Here is a 26,854-nt window from a genome sequence, read left to right as displayed (position 1 = left end):
TCCTTCCAAAAATTATTTACAATTAAAAATGTTTTATTTTACATAAGAATTCATGAAAGATAATTAATTCTAAAATAAATATACTAAAGTTAAGTTCGCAGTGACTCAGCACTAATACGGTCTAGGGGGGGGAAAAACCTGCTTAGCCTAACGATACTTCCGGTATTAAGAAACCCCCCCCCTCCCCCCCACTGACTCAGCTGCGTCAATCAACAGCAACAGGAGATGTGATTGGACAAGCTAGCCAATCCGCGCGCTGCAGGGGCGGGACCGACCTTTGTCAGAATCTGGGCGACAATGCATGATAACATGAAGTAGTTCTTCTGCTTCTGGTTTTATTTATTTATCGGTCTACTCTGTAGGTAAGTTAGTCATTCATTTATCTAGGTAATATTGTTTATTTGTTAACTTATGCCGGAACGGAAGTGTTGTTTTTAAACAGTTGGTCTGGGTGCTATGTGACAGCTAGTTATGTTTGCTAGCAACAGCTAAGCTCCTCTAACATCTGCTCAGGTTAGCTAGCTATTAGCTTCGATAACTAGTTAACTAGGGTTAGGGTTAGAGGGGTTAGAGATTAGAGATAGTCTAGAGATTGCTTTGAAAATTCAGTAGTTTCAATTTGATGCCAGTTAAATAGATGAAGGCAGATAAGTTGTAATGTGAGACGCTTCCAGTTTGAGATCTCACCTGTGTGTGAAGTGTGAGGTGATTACTGTACATTTCTGTTCAAAAGTAAACAACGCAGACATCCGGCAGGTCAAACGGTGATGATTGGGATTCTGCGCATGCGCACTGCACTTTTACACGCCCACCATTTCACCATGCTTCTGCATATTTATATTTTATGATCATAAGATCTTATCAGAACAACTGTAGTAGTGTTTTTTTTTTTTTGATAAAGTCACAAAATCCTTTTTAGTAAGTAAAAGTTTATTGCGATGTGCCTAATGGGCTTCATTCAACAATGAAACACAGAAAGAAAGAAAAAGAAAAGTGTAAGCAATTCAGAACAATACAAACTCTAACACTGTACACCAATAACAAGTTTACAATATACATGAGGTATACTTTATAACACAGGACACAATTCAACACAGCATGCATAGAGTTCACAAAAGTGTTTACAGACAATATACAATATAAATGATGATGATGATGATACACAACACAACACAACACACTGCTGTGTGTAATTTATGACACCGGCATCGCAAATAAGATTTCTGTTTGACGTGGAAGAGCTGTACTGTCTTTTAATTGTTGTACAAAGTAAATCTTATAAATCTGCCCTACAATCAGAGTTTAATAATAATACAGGACAGATCGTTAGAATGGGGACGTGAGAGAGCAAGAGAGAGCGAGAGAGCAAGAGAGAGAGAGAGAGCACGAGCGAGAGAGTCTGAAGATGTGGTTTCCTAAAGTTAGGACTGCTTGTCTGCACGCTCGCCCAAATTCTTCTCCACCATCAAACGTATCATAATATGTGGCGTAAAATGACTCGTTTTATTAAATTTCCAACATGAACAGTGTAAGAACAGTTGGGTTATGGGTAGAAGAGCAGGTTATGATGTGATCCTGTTTGAGAAAGCAAGTTGTTTAATATTTTCCTTTCATGTTAATATTAGTGGTCGACCGAGGTCGTGGATTTTATCGATACCGATAACTTTTTTACCGATATCGATAACTAAATTGAGCAGTACCTGCCGATTAATCAGCCGATCGTTTTTGAACGACATCATAACATTCCAAGTAAAATATTGCTGAACTTTATTACAAAAATAAACAGTACTGACTGTACCATGGAATAAATATTTTAAAAAATATTAAAGTAAGCAAAAGATATACAAACTGAACCAAAAAGTAATGCTCCAAATAAATAAAAATAGGGACGTCCAAAATGAATCAAAAAACTAGTCAATGTCAAACTAGTCAAATTAGTCAGTGATGGTCTTTATTTTTACGCTCTGATGTGGAAATTAGACAACACTCGCAGACTCGTCCTCTGAAGGTAAAAAGGTTTATTACAGAAAGATGGTTAATACAGGAGAGAATAAAGCAGGATAGAATAATGAGAGCGCTCTGAAGCTGAACCACTACTATACGTATCAGTTGATCTTCGCCTTTAATCGGCCGTTTCTCCATCTGCGATCTTGCATCCTTGTGAACTCGTTCTACGTCCTCATCTACCACCGAAGTTCAATTCCAATACAAGTACTACTAGACTATAGTCCCCAGGACGCGTGAAATTACCCGGATGTGTTCATGAAACAGAGGACGCATCGGATGCAGACCTGAGCGCACCGAACCCGCTTGAAGTCCCAGAAGTCATTGCGGCAAAACGATAGCGGATGACTGAAACCCGATCCATAACTAACTAACATCTTTTTAATGACAGTAATCTAAAAAGGATGATTTTTATATACGATTTATATTGAGATATATATGAGGTAGTTGAAAAGTCAGATTTATCCCTCAGAAGTATTTTAATTAAATTACACTAGCTTCCATTCTGAGGTAACGGTAAACTCATTAGTTAAAGTTAATTAAACATTTATACGTGTTTAAATCAGCCAGTTTACAGTAAATCTATTAACCAGCTGAAACACAGAGCACTGAAGAGACGATGGTCCTGTCGCACTACTAGAAATGTTCTGGGATGTCCATTACGCAACAGGAAGCTCGCATCTCAATTCTCACAAAGATGCGTTCTGTGTCCTCATGTCCTTCTGAGTTCGTTCTTCCAAGGTCACCTGGCATGACCGGTCTTCACCGGAACACAAGTCCGTTCTTTGTATTATTAGAATTGAGAAACAGCCGTCGATTAGCAGCTGTGGCTCCTGATTGTCTGGAACGAATACTCGCATCCACGCAGGCCGTCAGCGGATAAGATCGGACACGCCCGGTTTAGTATTGTCGTAATTCTTGCACAACGTTTAGTTACTTCTGTTATACTTCTATTTATCTTCGTGTTCAGAGTTAAATTCGAGTCCGTGTGGTGTGGCTCAAAGTGTGTGATATTTAAACGAATATCCGGTCTTCTGTTCCATCAGGAATGTTCAAATGTCTGAGGATCAGGAAGCACAGGATGATGAGCTGTTGGCTCTAGCGAGTATTTATGATGAAGAAGAGTTTCGCCGAGCCGAATCAGGCCGGGAAGGAGAAATCCATCTGTGCCTCAAGCTGCCCCCCGACTTCAGGTTGCAGGTCAGAGGTGAGGCGATGCTAGATTCAGTCTAGTGTTTAAACCAGACTCTGATTTCTCCTCCTGCTTCTCACCTGCGCTTGTGTGACTTTTGCCTGGACAGGGGAGAAATGCGTGGAGTACGACGTATCGTTTCTGCCTCCTCTGCTCCTGAGTTTCGAGCTTCCTGTCGATTATCCTTCCTCATCAGCGCCGGTGTTTACCCTCAGCTCCAAATGGCTCTCCAGACTCCAGGTGAGGAACAGATTGTTGTGAGTACGGCTCAGAGAGCTCGGTGCCGTGCTGTTATGTGCAGGAATTGTTTTTAGATTCTCACTTGGTACATTCTTCATCATGGCCACAGCAAAACATGTTAAAACTGTTTGGTTTATTGTACGAGACTTTAATTGATCAGTTATGGAAACACAATTATATTTCTCAAACAGGATTCCATCGTTTTTGAAAGAAAGGTATACAGGTGTTAAAATTCAGGTGTTTAATATAACAAAAAAAAAACACATACTGTGTTTGGAGTGTACGTGTGTTAGTAGCATGGCTGGGAGTGAAGGGAATAAAACTGGCTGGGAGGGGCATAAGAAAAGTTTAAAGTGTTTCATTCTCCCTCCACCTTCCCTTCTCTCCACCTTCTCCATTTATCAGCTGACGTCTCTGTGTAAATGTCTGGACAACCTGTGGCAGGAGAATCAGGGAAGCGTGGTGCTCTTCACCTGGATCCAGTTCCTCAAGGAGGAGGCTTTGGACTTCCTGGGTCTGCAGTCTCCTCTGGATATCCACAGTATCAGCAGCAGCAAACATTCTCCACTGGAACGCTGCAGAACCGACGGAGCCGCCAAGCGACTCGAAAATGCAGGTAAGGAGAAGAAGAAGCCGTCAGAGCTGGACCCTCGCGCGGTTCTGGAGGCCGAGCCGCACGCCGACCTGCTGCGTCAGCTCCTGGACTTCGACGAAGCCCGGCGGCAGAAGGTTTTCGACAGTAAGGTCTTCTGCTGCGGGATCTGCTTCTCCGAGAAGCTGGGCTCCAGCTGTGTGCTCTTTAAAGAGTGTCAGCACGTTTACTGCAAGGCCTGCGTCACGGAGTACTTCCAGATCCAGATCCGAGACGGCAAAGTCCAGTGCCTTACGTGCCCCGAGCCGAAGTGTACTTCTGTAGCCACGCCTTCCCAGGTATCCTCTTACACCTGTGCGTATCTGGAGCATCGTTTCAAGCTCATTTAGCGAATATAAATATATTAAGAAAATAAATTATTTAAATCACCTGGATGACTGAAAATCAGGTGACATATTTAAATAATAAAATGCCTATAACATTAGCCTGACATAAACGTTATATACACTAATTATTGTTTTCTTTTCTCTGATATGTAGTTTGATTTTCTGAAAATCCGCCGTTTGTCTTCTCTCAGCCTCGCAGCGCTGAAATCCCTAAACGCTTCCTGTTCACTGTATAAAGCGATTTCACGAACACCAGCCCTTAAAACAAACATGGTTTTTATAAAGAATTAGAAAATTTAAACCCAAACATAAAGCACGGATTTATTCTGATCCTTTTTCAACATCAAGCAAAAAGGTTCATTTATACAATAAGTTTAAATAAAAATAAAAACATTCGATTTGCCTTCAAATATGTAAATCTAAAAATATTAAATTAGAATAGTATTTCAATTGTGAAATTAATTCTGATAGAAAGAAATCCAAAAACATTAAACGGTTAAAGTCCCTGTGAAGTGCCTTCGATGTGTTGACCTAACTTCCACTGAACCAGGAATTATAATATTATTATTATTATTATTATTATTATTATTATTAACACATTTATGACCCATGTGTGCTGATATAATCTCTCTCGCTCAGCAACGGCAACGTGATTTTTATAACGTTGGGGGCGGGACACAGAAAGCATTTGATTGGACAGAAAATCCGACGAGAAGCTGAAGTGCAGAATGATGTCATCACAGCGGTCGAGCCGTATCTGCGCTAGAGAGAGGTTGTTTTGGAGCGCACGAGCTTATAGATAACCTTAAGGCCAACATATAAGACTAACAGCCACAACACTTGAAAAGTGCGAGCAGAATGGCACTTGATTGTATTTATTTTGCTGCGAGTGTGGTTACGGGGTCCATATTGTCTAAAAGTGTAATAACGTGAAGTGAGATTTGAATGATGCCATCGGGACGTTAAGGTGTCCGAGCGTGACGTGCTCATGCGTCATTCACAGGTGAAACTGCTGGTTGGGGAGGACGAGTTCGCGCGCTACGATCGCTTGTTGCTGCAGTACAGCCTGGACCTGATGGCGGACGTTGTGTACTGTCCTCGCGCTTCCTGTTGCATGGCTGTGATGCTGGAGCCCAACACCACCATGGGCCTGTGTCCATCCTGCCGCTACGCCTTCTGTACGTTGTGCAAGCGCGCCTATCACGGCCTCTCGCACTGCCCACCCACCATCAGTAAGCCGTCACTTTTACTGATTATAACTTATATACTCGTAATAAGGGTACGACTGCTTCAATAACGTACAGAATAAACAAGCAAATTAATATCTAGCGGTATAAAGTGCGAGCGCACAGGTGTGACTGTAAACAAAGAAATGTGATGAGGACTTAAAACCTTAGTGTTTCGTGTTTTAACTTTTTTAGCAGTTCTATTTTGAGAGATGTTAATCTCATTAATCACTCCTGAGAAGAATGAGCGGATATAAGAGCAGAGAAATGTATTGAGAAGAATATGTTCTGCAGCCATGCTTCTCAGCAGTCCATTTATTTATTGGTTTGTTTGTTTGTTTATTTATTTATTTATAGAGGAGCTTCATGACCTGCAGGAGATGTACCAGGGGAGCTCTGAGGAGGAGAAAAAGTTCTTGGAGCAGCGTTTTGGGAAGCAGGTGATCCAGCGTGCTATAGAGGAGTCCTTCAGCAGGGACTGGTTGGAAGAGAACTCTAAAAATTGCCCTCGATGTGGCACTCACATTCAGGTCAGCTCCACTGCTGCATCTTAAAACCATGACCTGTTCAGTCGCTTTAGATACAAAGTAAACTGTTTACCTGTTCAGGTACACTAACACACGAAACGACTTCCACTTAAAGACCTGAGGAAATAGAATAGTGTCTGATTACCTTCGCTATCAGAATCAGAGTGTGAGTTCTGAGCACGTGTGTGTGTGTGTGTGTGTGTGTGTGTGTGTGTGTTTGAGTCACTATGCGCCCCTGGTGCAGTAGAACAGTCGTGTAAGCAAACACAGCTCCCGTTGGAGAGTTTAATCTCTAAGTTTAAAATAATATTGAGGCGTGACGAGCGTCACACTGACATCCTGAGGCAGATGCAGGACCTCGGTGAAGTTCAATCAGGATACAGGACATACATCCTTTTCTTTTTTTCATAAAACGCCTTTTAATATCATTAAGAAGTAATCCGTGACGAGTAAAGCGGTTATAGATCCGTTACGGTGACGAGTAAAGCGGTTATAGATCCGTTACGGTGACGAGTAAAGCGGTTATAGATCCGTCACGGTGACGAGTAAAGCGGTTATAGATCCGTCACGGTGACGAGTAAAGCGGTTATAGATCCGTCACGGTGACGAGTAAAGCGGTTATAGATCCGTCACGGTGACGAGTAAAGCGGTTATAGATCCGTTACGGTGACGAGTAAAGCGGTTATAGATCCGTCACGGTGACGAGTAAAGCGGTTATAGATCCGTCACGGTGACGAGTAAAGCGGTTATAGATCCGTCACGGTGACGAGTAAAGCGGTTATAGATCCGTCACGGTGACGAGTAAAGCGGTTATAGATCCGTCACGGTGACGAGTAAAGCGGTTATAGATCCGTTACGGTGACGAGTAAAGCGGTTATAGATCCGTTACGGTGACGAGTAAAGCGGTTATAGATCCGTCACGGTGACGAGTAAAGCGGTTATAGATCCGTCACGGTGACGAGTAAAGCGGTTATAGATCCGTTACGGTGACGAGTAAAGCGGTTATAGATCCGTCACGGTGACGAGTAAAGCGGTTATAGATCCGTCACGGTGACGAGTAAAGCGGTTATAGATCCGTTACGGTGACGAGTAAAGCGGTTATAGATCCGTTACGGTGACGAGTAAAGCGGTTATAGATCCGTTACGGTGACGAGTAAAGCGGTTATAGATCCGTCACGGTGACGAGTAAAGCGGTTATAGATCCGTCACGGTGACGAGTAAAGCGGTTATAGATCCGTCACGGTGACGAGTAAAGCGGTTATAGATCCGTCACGGTGACGAGTAAAGCGGTTATAGATCCGTCACGGTGACGAGTAAAGCGGTTATAGATCCGTTACGGTGACGAGTAAAGCGGTTATAGATCCGTTACGGTGACGAGTAAAGCGGTTATAGATCCGTTACGGTGACGAGTAAAGCGGTTATAGATCCGTTACGGTGACGAGTAAAGCGGTTATAGATCCGTCACGGTGACGAGTAAAGCGGTTATAGATCCGTTACGGTGACGAGTAAAGCGGTTATAGATCCGTTACGGTGACGAGTAAAGCGGTTATAGATCCGTCACGGTGACGAGTAAAGCGGTTATAGATCCGTTACGGTGACGAGTAAAGCGGTTATAGATCCGTCACGGTGACGAGTAAAGCGGTTATAGATCCGTTACGGTGACGAGTAAAGCGGTTATAGATCCGTTACGGTGACGAGTAAAGCGGTTATAGATCCGTCACGGTGACGAGTAAAGCGGTTATAGATCCGTTACGGTGACGAGTAAAGCGGTTATAGATCCGTTACGGTGACGAGTAAAGCGGTTATAGATCCGTTACGGTGACGAGTAAAGCGGTTATAGATCCGTTACGGTGACGAGTAAAGCGGTTATAGATCCGTTACGGTGACGAGTAAAGCGGTTATAGATCCGTCACGGTGACGAGTAAAGCGGTTATAGATCCGTTACGGTGACGAGTAAAGCGGTTATAGATCCGTTACGGTGACGAGTAAAGCGGTTATAGATCCGTTACGGTGACGAGTAAAGCGGTTATAGATCCGTCACGGTGACGAGTAAAGCGGTTATAGATCCGTTACGGTGACGAGTAAAGCGGTTATAGATCCGTTACGGTGACGAGTAAAGCGGTTATAGATCCGTCACGGTGACGAGTAAAGCGGTTATAGATCCGTCACGGTGACGAGTAAAGCGGTTATAGATCCGTTACGGTGACGAGTAAAGCGGTTATAGATCCGTTACGGTGACGAGTAAAGCGGTTATAGATCCGTTACGGTGACGAGTAAAGCGGTTATAGATCCGTCACGGTGACGAGTAAAGCGGTTATAGATCCGTCACGGTGACGAGTAAAGCGGTTATAGATCCGTCACGGTGACGAGTAAAGCGGTTATAGATCCGTCACGGTGACGAGTAAAGCGGTTATAGATCCGTCACGGTGACGAGTAAAGCGGTTATAGATCCGTCACGGTGACGAGTAAAGCGGTTATAGATCCGTCACGGTGACGAGTAAAGCGGTTATAGATCCGTCACGGTGACGAGTAAAGCGGTTATAGATCCGTCACGGTGACGAGTAAAGCGGTTATAGATCCGTCACGGTGACGAGTAAAGCGGTTATAGATCCGTCACGGTGACGAGTAAAGCGGTTATAGATCCGTCACGGTGACGAGTAAAGCGGTTATAGATCCGTCACGGTGACGAGTAAAGCGGTTATAGATCCGTTACGGTGACGAGTAAAGCGGTTATAGATCCGTTACGGTGACGAGTAAAGCGGTTATAGATCCGTTACGGTGACGAGTAAAGCGGTTATAGATCCGTCACGGTGACGAGTAAAGCGGTTATAGATCCGTCACGGTGACGAGTAAAGCGGTTATAGATCCGTCACGGTGACGAGTAAAGCGGTTATAGATCCGTCACGGTGACGAGTAAAGCGGTTATAGATCCGTTACGGTGACGAGTAAAGCGGTTATAGATCCGTCACGGTGACGAGTAAAGCGGTTATAGATCCGTCACGGTGACGAGTAAAGCGGTTATAGATCCGTTACGGTGACGAGTAAAGCGGTTATAGATCCGTTACGGTGACGAGTAAAGCGGTTATAGATCCGTTACGGTGATGAGTAAAGTAAAACACTCTAATCGTGCTGCTCGTGTTGTTAAACACGCTGATGAATAATCCTCGCTCCACACTTCCGTATAACTCTGGACAGGATTAGGTGTAATGTGAGTGTAAGGATCCAGCTGTGTGCTCTGTACATCTCATCACTCTGTATAACTTAATGTTTGAATATAAACTGAATGAAAGGTGGAAGATATTTCAGGTGACGTTTCTCCTCTTGGTTCTGCAGAAGATGGAAGGCTGCAACAAAATGACCTGCTCCTTCTGTCACAAGAACTTCTGCTGGCTCTGCCTGGTTCCTCTGTCTAAAGTGAATCCCTACAGCCACTTCACCAATCCCAACATACCCTGCTTCAACCAGTATGATTCCTCCACCCTCACCTCCTCCTCTACACCCATCTCCTCCACCCTCACCTCCTCCTCTACACCGATCTCCTCCACCCTCACCTCCTCCTCTACACCCATCTCCTCCACCCTCACCTCCACCTCTACACCGATCTCCTCCACCCTCACCTCCTCCTCTACACCCATCTCCTCCACCCTCACCTCCACCTCTACACCCATCTCCTCCACCCTCACCTCCTCCTCTACACCGATCTCCTCCACCCTCACCTCCTCCTCTACACCCATCTCCTCCACCCTCACCTCCACCTCTACACCCATCTCCTCCACCCTCACCTCCACCTCTACACCCATCTCCTCCACCCTCACCTCCACCTCTACACCCATCTCCTCCACCCTCACCTCCACCTCTACACTGATCTCGTCCACCCTCACCTCCATCCCTCACCCTGTATTAAAGGTGTATGGTGTCTTCTCTTCTTTTCTAAAACATTTTCGTTCTCTTTCTAGATTGTTCCAGGGTGTAGAAGCAGAAGATGAGTTGTGGAGTGATGAAGACGAATGAAAATGAGTTGCGTCCCACCATCTGGAGCTGCACGAATGTACCAGTGCACTAATACCTGCTACCTGCTCTGTGCATCCCCTCACTTTACAGCCATGTTTTATTTAATTTATTTTTGCAGTCGTTTCAGAATCTGATGAGTGATCAGCTCGGTGAAGGGGATTCAGAAACGCTAACGAGCAAAATGGAGCTTGTTATTTGTTTGAAAAGAAGCCGTCGGAGGCCTTCCTGTAATTTCACGAGCGCAAACCGTTCTTCACAAAAACATTCTTCACACTTCTCTCTGTTGATGTTCGTCGTGTTCCGAGTCGAGTAACATGGAAGAACACTAAAGCAGTTTATTCTGTTCATGTTCTGTTTACACGGTAGAGACTTTGACTGTCACAGTGAAGACTATTATTACAATATTAGCATAAATGTGCTATTATGGAAGTAATTGTTTTCTTATTAAGTCTGTTCTTTTTTCTTTGGTAAAGATTTATTGAAAACATGAATACATGTATATAGATGTAATCATGTACACAGCTTGACACAATAAACACACATGAACCCTGCCTTTTATTTACATTTAATACATACAAGATTAATTGCACGAATCACTGATCAGCGATTTTATCACGGTTTAACTCGCTCAATACCACCAGAGAAGCACAGGCCTTTACACCAGCGACAGTAACACCGGTGACTTAAAGTAATGGCACCACATTAAAGAATATTGAAGATGTATGATTAAAGATGCATTTTTCTAAGATGGCGTCTCAAAGCGCACATCGTTAAAGACGCAGCATCAATAAACTTCAATCTTTTTTAACCCCTTTTACTTTAAAAAATTACTTTACAGGAAGATTGAAAGGTGTATCTCTACTTACATATCTAAATTTACATTTACATTACAAAGAATTTACACGTAAATGAATAACTTTGTATGGAGGGAAACCCACCTGCTGCTGGTTAAAATGGCCGTCATCCTGCTGAACTTTGACCCTGGAAGCACTTATCCGCAACTTAAAATAGCTAACACTAACTGATGACCTGGAATGAAGGGACAGAGGTTCTTGTAAAATTATTTATATTTAATTAAAGGACTTGTTTTATTCTGCTAATTTTCATACTTGATGGATACAGAAGTTCAGCCGGTCATTAAAATGAATAAGGAATGTTTTTCCTCTAAAGCTGTTTTTCCAGCATTCACAGGTTCTAAAGAGATGTGTGAAAAAATGACATCATAATAAATAGCCAATCCACTATTTATTGCTTAGAAACCTTTACAGTTATACAGTGATGTCTGCTTTATTTTATAATTATGTCAATCATCAGGTTAGTCACCCTCAGGTTCTCACACTCGTCTTTTCTCAAGCCTCGGCAAGCTTTTGAAGCTGTTCTCGGGGACTTGGTAAAGAAATAATTCGCTAAAATTTAATACACAATACACACAAACAAAAATGGGTACAAAGACCCTCAGTCCTCATTGTAGTGGGACATTCAAAAGCACCACAAGCCGCTTCTAATCCTTTTGGCAAGAGTTGCTGACATGTGCTCCCTCCCTCCAATGAGTTCTCTCTCTCTCTCTCTCTCTCTCTCTCTCTCTCTCTCTCTCTCTCTCTCTCTCTCGCTCTGCCTCGTGCTGTAGTATGATATACATCCCCTTCTGTCCTGTCCACGCTACACACTCAGAACGGTACTGAACACACACCGATCACTGTGGGATTTACAGCCGGTCTAAACTGTGTGTCGAGGTGGGTTTAGTTTCTCTAGACTGTTGATGTGAATTTCAATGCAAATGTTTCTAAAGTTGACATAAAATCTGTAGTGAGGTAAGTGAACCTGAGCCTATGTGTACACAGCCCTGTTTGGATACACCATGACTGAACATGACCCAGACCTGAGAGCTGTAGTGCAGGAAGTGTGGGACAACGATATCAATCGCCTGAGACCTGGGACAGACTACCGCATATCTCTGCAAGTAATAATAATAATAATAATAATAATAACAATCTCCCCAAGACTGCAGCCTGAAGTTAAAAGAGAACGTCTGTGTTTTATCTCTAGTGTAGGTGTGTTTAATTATTATGTACTGACAGATATAGAAAAGAAAAGTTGACTTGAAACGTTATAATAATGGACGTCTTAGGGCAGCTGCTGGTTTCTGTCCATAAACAGATAAAATATGTAAACATACATTCATAACTATAACTGTTATATCAGAAAAACTTTAACAGTCAAGGGTTCAACGAGAGAACGTTTCATCCTTCTTTCCAACACCGGAGAAATCGTCCCACTTTGAAGAGTTCATGAAAGTATTCTACAAAAATACGATTCACAGAAACCCCCATGAAGGCCCTCACAGCTCCGTGATCAGGACGTTTCTGTTCTTCTCTTCTTGTCAGAGGTCATTGTTTATATAGATCATGAGGTGGATAGAGACGAGGTGAAAATACTGCTTTACCTGTAGACCTTATATGTGTTGTAGAATCTGCTAGTTTTCCTGTTTATTCACCTGATTTTATATTTACTGACACTGAGATCATTTAACTGTGGCCTGTTTAGCGACGGACGTGCCCGTCGTTTCTCTGCAGGTATTTAGAGAAGAAAATAACAACAGTTCTTGTTAGTGCTATCGTCTAATCGCTCATCCGGCTCTCGCAGACGCCATTAGTCCTAACTGGAGGTAAGAAACGAGATGATCTGACACAGAGCAGAAATAGCTGTATGATATATTATGCTTTATACTACAGCGTAGCTAAATTCTCAAATCTGATTGGTCAGAAGGTGTGAATTATTTCTGTACAACAGCACGGCTTGGACGGTACAGTTACAGTTCTGGCTGTAAGATGAACAACTTTCTTATATTAATGCGCTTGTTCTATCGTTTCTATAATAACAGCTCATATACAGATAAAAACTTTTTTGTTAGGAGATGTTTATTTAACGTTTATGGAAGGAGTCTCCAGTGCCAGGGATTTATAACAGTGATGGTGCTTTGCAAAGTGCTCAGGACAGAGAAGTTCACGCGTTCTGGTTTCTCTGTAAAATAAAACGCTGTGGGGTTTTTTGAGAGGGAGAGCGAGAGAGCGAGCGAGTGAGAGAGAGAATGTTTATAGCTGCTATAATGTAAGTGAGAACAGGAACTAACTCATCTCTAAGACATTCCAGAACATTAAATCTAACTATAAACTGTTAAAATGCATGCTCTGGAGTGTGTTATTTCTTATATAACAGTATATATTATGTCATAAATAAAGTTCATTCCACGTACAGGATATCTGAGGACTTTTAAAAATGTATTGTCTCCTGCAGAGTAAAGCAGCTAATCTGTCAAACCTCAACGATGGGCAGGAAGCAGCTGGATCTCCTTTGTTCACGTATGTGGATGAAAGCATTTTTAAAAAAGAAACGTTCTTGGGTAAGAAATTGGAAAAAGTGAATAATAACACCTAGACTAAAGGGGAAGTTTCCTAATAGTAATAGTTTTATTAATAGTAATAGGGTTTTGTTCAGATATTCAGGTCTTGCTGCTGTTTTTCAGCTTTTATTTCACTTCTTGATAATTATGAGAGTGATACTGGTGTACCAGAGGTCGTGACCCCGGAGGAGGAGGTGGAGAATCACAGGTTTCTGGACTCCATAATGAAGACTCCTGTAATGAAGGTAACACCTGAGCTAACGTTACTGACTGAAGCAGAAAACTAGTTCATCATTCAACTGTTAGAGGAAAAGCACAAGTAAAACGTTACAGGGATGGAAAGGTATGAAAGGAATGAAAGAATTACAGCTGTGAAACACATCTCGGTTTCCAGTGCATCACTGTATGAAGAATTGAAATCAGCACAAATGCAAGCAGGAAAATATTTGTTTAGGGAAACTGCAAAAAACAAAAAGAATGTACAAATGTATAGTTTTCTTGGATTTTGATGTGCTACTGTATGATTAATGTTTAAAAAGTCGGCTGTTTTAGAAATCTTTAAGCAGAGCCATATGAATTAAATATGCTTTGAAATATAATTCAGATATCCTTCACTCCTCAGATTATCTGCTTTCCTGTCAGTACCGTAGCTCTCTGGTCCATAGTTCATATCTTATTAATAAAATTCAATCAACAATTCACTGATTGTGTTGACAGAAATGTGGAGTAGAAACGTTATATTGGTTAGAGCCATGTAATAGTCTTACTCAGATCTGGACTACAGCAAACACGACCTTTGTTTTCTAACCTCAAAATCCGCGACTTGTTTTGTCATTTTTCCTCAGATTGTCCATAAGTATCTTGTAGAGAAGAATCTCTCTCCACTCGACACTTCAGCGTTTAAAGAGCAGCTGCACCGCATCTGGTTCGAGCTGTACGCCAGGAGAGGATCCAGCAAGTACTGAGCAATACCTTTACATCCACTGTGTAGTTCTGTGGAACTGCAGTCTGAGAACTCCAGTAATAGGATCTACTGTAATTAAAGTGTATTTCTTTCTTCCTATTTATTCCTTTCTCTCCAAGACCAGACTCGTCAGGGTTCGAGCATGTCTTCGTAGGTGAAACTAGAGGTGGGCATACTGTTATCGGGTTCCACAACTGGATTCAGTTGTACCTGCAGGAGAAGCTCGGCCACATCGACTACAAAGGCTACAGCGTGGAAGCGAATTCCCCAGAAGTACGTTTCTGATATTGTAAAGAGTGTTTGATGGAATAATACATCTAAAAGCACTTCCCTTAATCAAATGCTAAAAGAAACTAAAGTAAGTATACGGAATCTGTTTAAAATCGGTTTGATTGGTCAGGAGGGGTTGATTGATTTTCTCTAACAGCAGCTCTGACAGTAATATCGACTGTAATTCCAATCACAGATTTATATTAATGCACTCGTTCTAATATCCTTATTGTTTGTAGTAACAGTTCATTCACAGGGACGTGTTGTGTTTAATAAAGGAAACTGTAAAATCACTCATATATATCATGACGTGTTCTGTTAGGAGACGTTTATTTATGGAAGGAGTCTCCAGTGTCAGCGCTTTGTAACTTGAAGTTTTCCGACTCTTCAGGACAGAGGAGTTTACGCTCCCGTGCAGTTTCTCGGTAACACGACAAGCCGCATTTTTTTGCCTTGTTAACTTCAAGAGGGAGATTAAGAGTAGACTGGTGAGAGAACGAATGTTTGTAGCTGCTATAACGTGAGAAGTGGAACTAGATGATTTCACCGATGTTCCACAACATTAAACGTAGATATAAACAGTTAAAATGTGCGACGTGGAGTTCATTAATGAATTTAAGATTGTACTCGCGGGCAAGTTGCTGTGGAATAAGAAGAAATAAAACACTTCAGGAAGTGCTGTTATAGGAAAGTGATCAAATTCAGAGTGGTAATGGATCACACCACCGTGTTGTGGATAATGTTTGTGTTTTATTTCTTGCGTGAGTTGTGTTGTACTAATTTAATCAATAAAAAAAGTGAATGGTGATGCAGTGGTTCTGTACAGTGATTAACACTCTAATGTTTCGTATCCAATGTGCTCCACAGCCTGACGAGAACAAGCACCTCTTAGCTCTTCAGTTTAGCTGGAAGAACGGGATCAAGCCCAAAGGGAGCATCTTCATTGGTGTGAGCCCGGAGTTTGAGTTCGCCCTGTACACCCTGTGTTTCATCACCTCTCCTAACGAGCGCGTCAAAGTGTCTTTCAGTCTTTACGACGTGGAGATTGTGTGCCATCACTACAACCAGAAGCACATAGGAACAACTTACCCTGTCCTCATCAGATACCAGGATGTACAGTGAGCAGGAAGGGCCTCAGGGGTTTATAGCTATGGGTTATGACCTCTGCTTTTATATTTTAATCTGCAATGAAAATAAAACAAGAAACATTGCAGAATTATTTATATTCCTGCTTTTTATTGTTCTAGATATGTCATCTCATCATGTTATTAATTATTTAGTACATCACTCACTCATTCATCCCTATTTTATTCACATGGACTTTACTATTGACTGGGAACAATTCGACTGAGCTGAAAGATTAGACTTTAACAGAGTTAACAGAATACTTTAGCATTTTTTCAAACTAATTAATATTGACTGCAACTACTGTAGAATATATATATATATATATATATATATATGTAGAATATAAGTTATTTTGACACGTGAAAGAACAGGAAATTCATCAACTTGAGACTCGTCTATGGACGGTGATTAGATTCTGTCAAATGTTTAAAACATCATTTTATAATGTGAATTCAAAACTACATTTTACCCTCACACTGAGGTCTTCTGTGCATTCTCCGGAATCTTTATGATCAGTTTGAGGACATCAACATCCCGGTGTTACGAGTCCCAAATCACGTCTGTGCCACAGATTGATGTAAGACTACTGCTGTGCAACTAAACAGGATTTTCAGTCTGTAATCAGTCTGTAAGAATAAACCATGATTTGGGTTTTAAATGTTTATTAACATAATACAGGTATTGTTGAACTAATCACTTTTATTAACCTATAGCACCAACAATCCTGTGTTTTACTGTATTACAGCTCAAACATTTAGCCTTTGGGAAATAAATCTACATCTACCTTACGAGTTCTGCTACAGCTGTAATATATTTACATATTAAACTCCTAGGCCTACTGAAAGGAAGTTTAATTGTTTCTCATTTTTATATCAATTATCTTGGTTATTCAACTAAAATTACGATTATAGATCAGGTAGAAAATCATTTGTTTGGAGAGATTAATTAGTAATTGTGATTTGTTATAATTAAAAAGATTGGAGAGCATGCACCCACTACAGAACAGATTCACAACCCTGGTCCTGGAGACCCTCCTTAGTGTTCTCATCACTCCTGAAACACCTGATTCAACTAATCAGCTAATTAACAGCCCTTCCTGAATTGAAGTGGGTGTGATAGAGCAGGAAAAACACCTAAACATAAAGGACATGCGGTTCTCCAGGGCAAAGCAAAGTGGAGGAAGTTTTGAACACTACGATCCATACTGCTCACGATAACAGACATTGTGCGCATGCGCAGATCAGGCAGCGATTAAGACCTGTAATGCACTAACATGACCTATGGGTGGCGCCGGTGTTCCTCTGACATCACCGGAAATGAAAACAGGCCAAGGGGCAGACGTGGGCAAGAAACACAAACTTACATAATTTCCACACAGCACTTTGTTGGTTAAATTGCTCAGTGTTCAACATTCCTCTGGATCTTCTCGAGATTTCTGAGGATGGTGGAACCAAGCGGGAGATATCAGCAGGTGAGTCAACGTCACTGTCTCTCCGGATAGCTTAGCATTCTAATTCGTCCAAAATACCACACTAATGTACTAACCTGTGTAGTAGAAATGTCCACCATCGTGGAAAAGTCATGTTTTGGTGTAGTATTTAGTATTCTAGCTTGCTGTTTTGGACGTAGGTTTAATAAAAACGTTTCCCCCGGGACAGTGACACAGTGACGTGAGTGTTTCCATGAGACGCTGGTGAGGCTCCGTGCCACCTTAAATCTCATTGTTTTTACATGGTTTGCATGATGGCCGTTTAAACATTTGACTAAAGACTAACGCTAATGTTTACGGCAAAAAACACACTTCAGCCCAGATTTTTACCTTTAAATAAATAAATAAATAAATAAATAAACAAACGAACACACCCCATATATATTACGTTAACCTGCTACATATTCACTGTGTATATTGTGTGTTTGTAGTACACCGCTCATTATCCGAGACTGGAGTTGGCTTTTTTTATTCGGATTTTCCGTTCCACCTTAAAAGCTCCAGCAGTTCAGTTCTCCCGCCTGTAGATGGCGCTGTTTAGCGTATTATAATCAATTACACATACAAACCCACAAACCCGGGGTTTTAAACACAGCCTGTGGGACAGGACGGGACCGGTTCGGTAAAGGTTCTGGTCTGGCCCAATACAAGTTCTAAATAAAATTCATTTTGTGGACCGGAACTCAATTGTATGATTTGGGAGGGGGGAAAAGTGCTCTGTTATTCCACTAGGGGGCGGAAAAGAGCCACAAACATCATTTTATTAGCAAGCTGAAATGATAAGTTTCTGTATTATTATTAGTAGTAGGAGTAGTATTATTAGTATTAAAAGTAGCTTTATTAGCAGATTACATTTAACTCCAGCATCCATCACTCACTGCATTGTGGAATCAGGGAATAGTGTAATACAATACAAACAACTGGGAAAAACAAAACAAATAAATAAATAATCACATTAAAAAACAAACAGCAAAATGGTGCCTTATTTTCTAGAGTGGATTAAAATTTGCCTTATTGTTTAATAACTTTCCAAATAAGAAAACAGCTTAATTTTTAAGAGCTTGCACTTACAAATAATGTATTTTACTATATTGAAAAATAAAAGAACTAACTTAATGTTTTTCTTTTAGCTTTTAAACTGTAAATAATATCGAAAACTATAAAGATTTGTCACACATTCAGTATTGTGGGTTGTTTTATGTCGATTCATGACATTTTTGGGAAACCCCCTCTGATTGCTGTATTACATTTTCTATCTGATTGACTAGGCTGACAACTGAAGTGTGTGTGTGTCATGGAACAGTAGGAAGTCACATGATTGTGACACGAGGCTGAAAGACTGTCGCAGTAGACTGGCTTTTTTCCATGGCCTTTATATTACACTTAATATTATTCCGTTGGCTTTAAGTCTCTTATTTTCTCTCGTGACTCTTTTACAGTGTCAGTGTTGGAGTTTATATCATAAAATTCAGTACAGACTCCACAGTTGATTGAGTGCAGTCTCGTTTAGAGAGCATTGTGTAAATGAAGTCTACAGGAAAAGAACAAGTTATTTACAAATAATAATTATATCTGACCAAGATATAACAGAAATATCTAGAAAAAAACAGCCCAGATGCAAAAGAGGAAAAGCAAGCAGTGGACATGAGAGTTATTAGGGAATGTTTATATCACATTTAATAAGGGATGTATGAACAGGTGATATTCTTTTTATAGACTGTTTCTGGGGTGTAACAATCAGACCGTTTTGAACAAATTTTGAAATTAATTGAGGAAGCAAGCATAAATCAATTAACAATTATAACTGATTAATACTGAATAAGGAAATTGATTTTAAACTGATTTGTAAACATGGGTACCAGCGCAGACTGATGTAACCCGAGGAGAAACCCTGGCATCACCTGGAAGCCTGAAGTTTACACCTCTCTACATATTTTATTATTTATTACTTATAACAAAGAAAGCTTAAACACTAAATGTGTTACTATAAATGTAATTTATATACTTCTTCATCCTCTGGACGTTCAAACTTTTGCACTTGATCACTCATATTCTGTTCATTTGTTTGTAGTGAACAAACCTCACACAATAAATTAAAATCAAGATATAAAAAATAAATAAAAATCCAAAAGATGAGATTTTAGGAAGCCCGAATGATCCGAGGACCAACGTGAGTCTGTTTCTGTCTCGTCAGTTACCCAGTGAGGAGGAAGCAGAGGAGGGGCCTCAGGTGAGCTCTGATGCTCCGCCCCCTTACAGCAGCATTGCAGCAGACAATGCAGGTACGGAATCATTTACATGGAATTCTTTTAACGATACAGATTTTAGTTTAAAAAGTTTTTAGTTTCTAAATTCATGACGTACAGTGAAGTCTAAAAGTCTGACAGGCATTTTCAACTGGAAATATTTTTGTTTTGCATTATTTTCTAATTTAATACAAACATTTTCATTACAGATTTAATTATCAACAACAACAACTTGAGTGAAAAGTAGAATCATGGACTTATTTATGTAAAAGTTTGAATTTCATAGTATTCGGCTCGTCCTGCTTCTGCTGTGTTGAATATTATTGAACGTTTCCGTTCGTTGTTTTAAATTTTTCAAAATCCCGAACCTTTTTATTTCCAGTTTTAAATGAAAAACAATCCGCAGTTTCAGAGATCTGGACCTCGCTGTACATGAGCTGTAACCCGTATCTATTTAATAAAGGAAACTTATTAACAAAATATTGTACTTTGTTCATTTCACCAGTCATAAATATGGTTAGTGATTATAGGCTGTTCTTTCAAAGTCTCTTTTCTTCTTTTACTTTTTTTTTTTTTGAAGCGTATTTTGATTACAAAGAAGACTCTGCATTCCCCAAACCTCCATCTTATAACGTAGCCACGTCGCTGCCGTCGTACGATGAGGCTGAGAGAAGCAAGGCGGAAACTTTTGTTCCTCTGGTGGCAGGACGAGTGAGTATCACACATCTCTGCTCCAAAACATCCCCCCACCCACCACACCCCTCTCACCCCCTCACCCCCTACAGCTGGGTGATATGACGCCGTAACGTCATCAAAACCACGATACACGACCTGTCAGTACTAGGTGGTGCTGGCGTAACGTTTCCGTGCGTCCGTGTGAGATCCTCGTTAATGCGACCCCTGACGGGTGAGCGGTCGAGCGTTTGTAGGATTCGTTTCTCATCAGCGTCAAACGTCTGATAGTTTTCCTTCAACAGCTTTACTTGATTGCTGAATAAGCTCATACGCACTTTTAAATTTGTATTAATACATTGTGTTTTTTTATATAAAGCACCCTGAGAAGTTAATTTTAAAGTTGGTATATATAAAAGATTATTATTATTATTATTATTATTATTATTATTATTATTATAGCTTCCTTCCTGTTTGATGCATGTTTCAAGGACCTTATTAGAGTTGAGTTCTACTTCTTTAATGGAAAAAACCCATTAGAAACTGATTGGAGGCAGCAGAGTTGATGTAAATTTATTTGTTCTCCCTTTTCAGTGTTAATTTCATTTTTGTAGATAAAAATATCAAACTCAGTTGTTCAGTTATTTAATATTCCAGCACGACTCTTTGGCTTGGTGTTTCTTAGCAACTTAACTGGAATATTGTGATGCGGCTCATAGATGCGTCATAGAAATACCATCGGTAGATAATGCGTGATATTTTTCGCCGTATAGTCCACCCCCGACCCTGACATGTAGCTTTGCCTGTTTCAGCAAACAGTTTTTTTTGTTTGTTTTTTTCTTCCCATGACTATCTTCTTCTTCTTCTTATTTTTTCCTTCTTCCCTCATTTGCTCACAGTTCTTGTTGTTTCTTTGCCACACATTGCTCTCGCGCAGCACAGGGAACGTCTGGACACGTTTGATGATGTAACTCGAGCACTGGAGGTACAGTAACAGTGTTGGTGTGTTGAGCTGTACCCGTGGTGCCCGTCTTGGAGGGCTTTTATAGTCCAAAATTTCTCTTACACCTTCTACACCAGCATTGGAACCCACTGTAACAGCATGTTGCTACGTAAAACCTTCTCTAAATAAAGCAGGTTAATGTTCAGGTTTCTGTCTTCTACAGGTACACCTGCTCATTCATGCAGTTATCCAATCAGCCAATCATGTGGCAGAGTCTAGGTGATCTCCGTGGCTTTGACAGTGACACGGTTGTTGGTTCGAGTATTTCAGAATCTGCTGATCTCCTGTGATTTTCAGGGTCTGAGCATCAGTTCTGTTGGATCTTTATCCAGTCTCCATTTGTCCAGTCTGGTGAGTCGGTCTCCACTGTCCACTCAGATTCCGGTTCCTGTCTGATGGGAGAGGAACCCGATGTGGTCTTCTGCTGTTGTTGTCCCTCCATGTCAAGGTTTGATGTGAAATGAGATGGAGATGAGATGCTTTTCTTCTCACCGTGGTTGTACAGAGTGATTATTTGAGTTGGCGCTAGTCGTTATCCTCTGATCCTCTCTCAACACGGCGTTTCCGTCCGCAGAACTGACGCTCGCTGAGTGGTTTTTGTTTTTCGCACCATTCTGTGTGTAAACTCGGGACGTGTGTGTGTGTGTGTGTGTGTGTGTGAAAATCTCAGGAGATCAGCATCCATGCCACAGTCCGATCACTTAGACTTTATTCCCTTTTGGAAGTAAATCTGGTACACATCCTCTTAGATTTAAGTGACATATAAATGACGGGGTTCTTCTTACAAAGTCTTTCTTTTGATATTTGGAGTTTTTTTTTCTCTCCCTTCTGAATTGCCTTTTTATTAAACACAACTAGAGTGTTTGTGTTCTGTGTGGAGTAAACAGGCCCAGGCCATCAGGAGAGATCTGACACCTGCGTTACTGCCATGTTGACTTTCTGTTTTTGTGTGGGAAAAGATGGACAGAGATTTTTTTAATTCGTCTAAATTTAAAATTTTTTTATCCCACCATCTCTAATTTCTAATGCTTTTTGCAGGATGAGGACTTTGTGGCCAGAGATGATTTTGAGGATGCGGACCAGCTGCGAATCGGCAACGACGGCATTTTCATGCTGACTTTCTTTAGTAAGTGTTCTGTGAACGTCGGTGCTCTTTACCCACACGGCTTAAAGACTGGCGTCGCGTCCGGGGTGAATCGTGCCGCCTCGCGCCCAGCGTTCCTGGGATTAGACTCTGGATCCGGCGTGACTCTGACCAGGACCTAACACTAACCCTCGAGCTGTTACTGAAGAGGAATGAATGACAAATGAACATTTCAGACATCCACATCATGCTGTTCTTTAATAAACAGAAAATATATCCTCATTGGCAAGTTATTGTTATATAAAAGGAATAAAGCGTATTTATTATGCCGCTCGAGACGGATTTAGAATTGGGCTGGCTGGTGAGTTAATGATTAATAACTCTGTTGTACTCAACAAAATGGCATTAGAAATGAAGAATACCTAGCTAGAAAGGAGAACACTGACTCGAATACCATTCACATTATGCGAAGTTTCATTTGACACCGACGTGAACTGGATCGCTGTCTTAAAACCAAACAGCAATGAAATAAGCGAGACTGCAGCTGGGGAAGAAAAATAGCTAATGGCGTTTGAGATGATGCCAACGTGATTCATCTCCGTGTAATTAACATAAACCTGATCTCCACTCACTTGTACTTTGTTGTACTCGGTACCTGCTGTGAAAACGTATAGCCTCGAGGCCGTGGCTCTTATTGTCTGAGATGTTCAGCTCTTCAGCACGTATGATATAAACTTGCGATATAAACGTGAAGTGCACTAACATCACATGATATTTTTGGAATGTTTTATGAGTTGTGGAGGTGATTTAGGTCTGATTTTTTTTTTCTTTCTTTCCCCCCTCTCAGTGGCATTCCTCTTCAACTGGATCGGTTTCTTCCTGTCTTTCTGCCTGACCACCTCGGCGGCGGGTCGTTATGGCGCCATCTCCGGCTTCGGCTTGTCCCTTATTAAGTGGATCCTGATCGTGAGAGTATGTCTTCCTGCGAATATATCTTCATCATCCTCCTCTTCATCATATCTTTTCAACATTTACTCTGATGTCTGTCCTTCAAAAACCTGTTTTGTGGTTTGTGTATCTTCAGTTTTCGACCTATTTCCCTGGCTATTTTGATGGGCAGTATTGGCTGTGGTGGGTGTTCCTGGTGCTCGGTGAGTACGCTAATCTTCTCATCTTTTGTTGTTTGACGTGCGCAATAAATGAATTTCATACATGCTTTCCTTTTGTGTATATGCTGCTATAACAGCAGCTCTGACAGTAGTACCGGCTCTGAGGTTTATTACTAACGCACTCATTCTAACACGTTATCGTTTCCATAGTAACAGTTCATTCGCGTTATGGACGTGTATGGCAGACTCTCTCCAAATAAAAGCACTACACATGTGTGAAAACGTTCTTAGGGTGATGTTTTCAGGATCTGAAGCTGTAACTTAAGAACAAATAAAGAAATAAAAGTAATCGCTGGCGGGTGGTTGTGGTATCAGACGAGTGAAAGACGATGGGACGTGCTGTAATAGGAACATAACGGGCTTCGGGGTGCTGTGATCCGGGCGGCGTGAAGCGGACCCGAGTGTGTAGTACAGGTGCCGTAACAAGTTCTCGCGTGTTCCAGGTTTTCTGCTCTTCCTCCGAGGCTTCATCAACTACGCCAAGATCCGCAAAATGGCCGACTCTTTCTCCACTCTCCCAAGAACCAGAGTCCTCTTCATCTATTAAAGCTTCATGTTCTTAAGCTTCTGTACGTGTAATCATGTTTAATTGTAAATACTAAAGCGTGTAAGTTCATTGTTCATGATGATTCTGATTTTCGTCCTCCTGCAGCAGCTTGTTGGAAACCGATACAGAATTTCTGGCCTCCACGGAGCCGAGGGATCACCTCACGTTTAAAGAAAAAAGAAAATTGAAACGCGCTCCGTGTATAATATACTGAAAGAAATTCAGGTGTTGCTTTCAGAACGATGGATGAGGAGTGATCTATTATTATAGTTTTTTTCCTCCTGTTTTGATAAACGCCGCTTGATGGATGGCGTGATACACTTTCTATGTTTGTAGATGTAAACTTGTGGATGCTGATGTCTCTGTAACTGCAGAAATCATTAGTGATTTAAGGATAAGCGCTTTTTGCATTCTTGGATTTGTAAATGAATGCCATGTGATAATCCGCTATGTAGTAACGGCATGCAGTGGTACCCATAGGGGGCAGTCTTGTTATTTTTCTTTAGTTTTTTTCCTCTTTTTTTTTTTCCCCCTTGTAATGACGTTGGACATAGAAGCAGCCAGTAGCTGTTGGTCACCATTCACAAATATCTTTACCTTTCTGTGAATGGCAGTGTTGGGGGAATTGAATTTAAAGCAGCACTTTTCACTTTCTCTCTCTCTCTCTCTCTCTCTCTCTCTCTCTCTCTCCCTCTCTCTCTCTCTCTCTCTCTCTCTCTCCCTCCCTCTCTCTCTCCCTCTCTCCCTCTCTCTCTCTCTCTACATGACATGAAATAAAAATTTCTCTCTCTCCCTTTTGAAAATATTTTTTATTAGAGTCGTTACATGTGATGTGGTCAGGCAGTATGCTTTTATTGTCTGTATTTATTTTAAACATGGGAAGTCCCATAAAGTAAAAGTCGGAGTGCAATTATGGAGTGTTTTGTACGTCACGCACGCCATGTGGAATTAAACTATAGCCTGAAATAAATATTTATCCCTTTATGTTTTGCCCATGTTGTCATTCATCAAATAATGAAATAAATAAACCTCTTCAAAGCTCATTTTCAGTAATGCCCCTGTTTTACAGGACATGTATGGCCTTCTGTTCCTTTTTATTTATTTATTTATTTATTTTTTCTTATAAATATGATAAGATGAACTAACGCACCTTAAAGTCGGCGAGTGCAAGTCCATTTTTGTCTGCACTGAAGCGAACCCTGTAGGTCCTGGCTTTGCAGTCGGAGGAGCCCCAGCCGTCTCGTTCCGTGCGATTATTCTTTCCTGGGTAATCGAGTCCTCCTTTGATTAGGTGAATACACCCCCATTCAGGACCCAGCCATGCTAGGGGTCTGTTTCATCTCTTGTGGTTTAATTATGCGTGTTTTTTTCCCCCCTCTTCCCTTTTTTGTTGTGCTGTGACTTGTCTGCTCTTGTTGCTGAGGGTATCATCCATGGAGCAGGAAGTGGCTCTCTTTTGTACTCTTTGTTTTCCCAACCAGTTTTGTGGACAGCCTTGGAATGCAGATGGATGCACACGTGTATATGCCTGTAAATAAGACATTGCTTGGTATTAAAGTCTCTGGTTGTTGCAACCACTAGACAAAACGTGTGTTTTCACAGCCGGATTTGTGATGGAGCCATCAGGGCTACTGAAATATACCTGCAGGAGAACTGGGAATTCTGTCCTATATGTCTGTGATGTAGTGATGAGTCGTACTGTGGACGGCAACAAACTGCTATTATTATTATTATTATTATTATTATTATTATTTTAGTTTAGTGTATTTTAGACATCATTTTATTCTAGACACTAAAGTTTGGTGTTGAACTGGAGTGTTCCCAAATCTAGGTAAGTAGATAATATTGGCATTTAAAGTGAGCTAAAAGTTAAATAGGGCAGAAACAGGCAGGTAAAATGCCTCACCGCTCCTGTGTCCTGGGTTCAGTCCTCGGGTCCAGGTACTGCCCCTGTGGGTTTCATCTCGGTATTCTGGTTTCCTCCTGCTGTCCAAAATAATGCCGGTACGTGGACTGACCACTGTAAATTGCCTGTGTGTGTGTGGGGGGGAGAGAGATGTCATGCTGCTATCCCATCCAGGGTGTATCCCTCCTTTGCGCTCAGCGTTCCCAGGATCGTCTCCGGATTCATCCTGAACAGGATGAAGAGCTCACTGTAGAGGGGTGAATAAAAAAAAAAGCGAAATGTAGCTTGATCTACACTGTCTTTATTCCATGAAGTCATTTTAAATACTCTACAATTTGAAAATCTAACCAAGGCATCAATAAATATTATATCACTGAATTATGTTTTTTTTTTTTTTAAAGAATAATTTAGATCTAATCTAATCTGATCTGATCTAATAAGAGGATGAAAGTAGTATTGGGACCTGAGAGTGACCAGTTAATAAGTTCCTTAAAGATTTTGATTGCTTTATTTGTAGTTATAATTCTGCTTGGTTTGTAGTAATAATACTGATTAAACTAATAAAACACACAAACTCTCGAGGTGGTCAATAACCTTAGACTGGAAGTGTACTCTGTAATCATGAGAAGGATTTTAACTGGGGCTTTAGTTGTGTGTATTAAAACTAGAGAGTGTATTCAGTTGCTAAGAGATTTCCCTCATCCTTTTTATGTAATGTACAGTAATGCTCGTTACACAGCAGTATTCTACAGCATATTCGTTAACACGTACAGGATGTCTATTCCACTTTGTTCTGTC

At 41.1% G+C, this 26,854-nt stretch overlaps 3 protein-coding genes across 5 annotated transcripts; all 3 read left to right on the top strand.

The window, feature by feature from the left end:
- The first annotated feature begins 261 nt into the window (after positions 1-261).
- rnf14 (ring finger protein 14) lies at positions 262-10,729 on the top strand. 2 transcript variants are annotated; one of them, XM_053648735.1, is made up of 8 exons: positions 262-362; positions 3,051-3,211; positions 3,306-3,436; positions 3,842-4,366; positions 5,418-5,646; positions 5,998-6,170; positions 9,501-9,581; positions 10,124-10,729. In XM_053648735.1, exons 2-8 carry the CDS (start codon positions 3,061-3,063, stop codon positions 10,151-10,153), a joined length of 1,320 nt encoding a protein of 439 aa, XP_053504710.1. In that variant the 5' UTR covers positions 262-362; positions 3,051-3,060; the 3' UTR covers positions 10,154-10,729. The 2 variants fall into 2 exon arrangements, with proteins under 2 accessions (XP_053504710.1, XP_053504709.1); XM_053648734.1 differs by having other exon boundaries at positions 9,501-9,631.
- A 1,021-nt stretch (positions 10,730-11,750) lies between these two features.
- On the top strand, positions 11,751-16,426 carry endou2 (endonuclease, polyU-specific 2). Its single transcript, XM_053648736.1, has 7 exons — positions 11,751-11,911; positions 12,020-12,138; positions 13,473-13,578; positions 13,702-13,823; positions 14,424-14,536; positions 14,662-14,815; positions 15,680-16,426. Exons 2-7 carry the CDS (start codon positions 12,037-12,039, stop codon positions 15,932-15,934), a joined length of 852 nt encoding a protein of 283 aa, XP_053504711.1. The 5' UTR covers positions 11,751-11,911; positions 12,020-12,036; the 3' UTR covers positions 15,935-16,426.
- An 830-nt stretch (positions 16,427-17,256) lies between these two features.
- LOC128622320 (NEDD4 family-interacting protein 1-like) lies at positions 17,257-25,134 on the top strand. Of its 2 annotated transcripts, XM_053648738.1 has the most exons (8): positions 17,257-17,411; positions 19,624-19,711; positions 20,256-20,386; positions 22,389-22,476; positions 23,282-23,406; positions 23,519-23,585; positions 24,047-24,172; positions 24,256-25,134. In XM_053648738.1, the coding sequence occupies exons 1-7, from the start codon at positions 17,382-17,384 to the stop codon at positions 24,148-24,150; spliced, it is 633 nt and encodes a 210-aa protein (XP_053504713.1). In that variant the 5' UTR covers positions 17,257-17,381; the 3' UTR covers positions 24,151-24,172; positions 24,256-25,134. The 2 variants fall into 2 exon arrangements, with proteins under 2 accessions (XP_053504713.1, XP_053504712.1); XM_053648737.1 differs by having other exon boundaries at positions 24,047-25,134.
- Positions 25,135-26,854: the final 1,720 nt, after the last annotated feature.

The sequence above is a fragment of the Ictalurus furcatus genome, chromosome 18 (assembly GCF_023375685.1).
Source record: "Ictalurus furcatus strain D&B chromosome 18, Billie_1.0, whole genome shotgun sequence".
Lineage (NCBI taxonomy): Eukaryota > Metazoa > Chordata > Actinopteri > Siluriformes > Ictaluridae > Ictalurus > Ictalurus furcatus.
Note: the sequence above shows the minus strand (reverse complement) of the source record. Positions and strands in the feature narration are given on the sequence as shown.

Bases quoted from the DNA above. Each gene is read 5' to 3' on its own strand.
- LOC128622320 (XM_053648738.1), top strand. From the start codon at position 17,382: ATGGTGGAACCAAGCGGGAGATATCAGCAG. The intron at 22,477-23,281 runs GTAAGTGTTCTG...CCCCCCTCTCAG, and splicing joins TTTCATGCTGACTTTCTTTA to TGGCATTCCTCTTCAACTGG. The intron at 23,407-23,518 runs GTATGTCTTCCT...GTGTATCTTCAG, and splicing joins AGTGGATCCTGATCGTGAGA to TTTTCGACCTATTTCCCTGG.
- endou2 (XM_053648736.1), top strand. From the start codon at position 12,037: ATGACTGAACATGACCCAGACCTGAGAGCTGTAGTGCAGGAAGTGTGG. The intron at 13,824-14,423 runs GTAACACCTGAG...ATTTTTCCTCAG, and splicing joins TGAAGACTCCTGTAATGAAG to ATTGTCCATAAGTATCTTGT. The intron at 14,816-15,679 runs GTACGTTTCTGA...TGTGCTCCACAG, and splicing joins TGGAAGCGAATTCCCCAGAA to CCTGACGAGAACAAGCACCT.
- rnf14 (XM_053648734.1), top strand. From the start codon at position 3,061: ATGTCTGAGGATCAGGAAGCACAGGATGATGAGCTGTTGGCTCTAGCG. The intron at 6,171-9,500 runs GTCAGCTCCACT...TTGGTTCTGCAG, and splicing joins GATGTGGCACTCACATTCAG to AAGATGGAAGGCTGCAACAA. The intron at 9,632-10,123 runs GTATGATTCCTC...TTCTCTTTCTAG, and splicing joins AACATACCCTGCTTCAACCA to ATTGTTCCAGGGTGTAGAAG.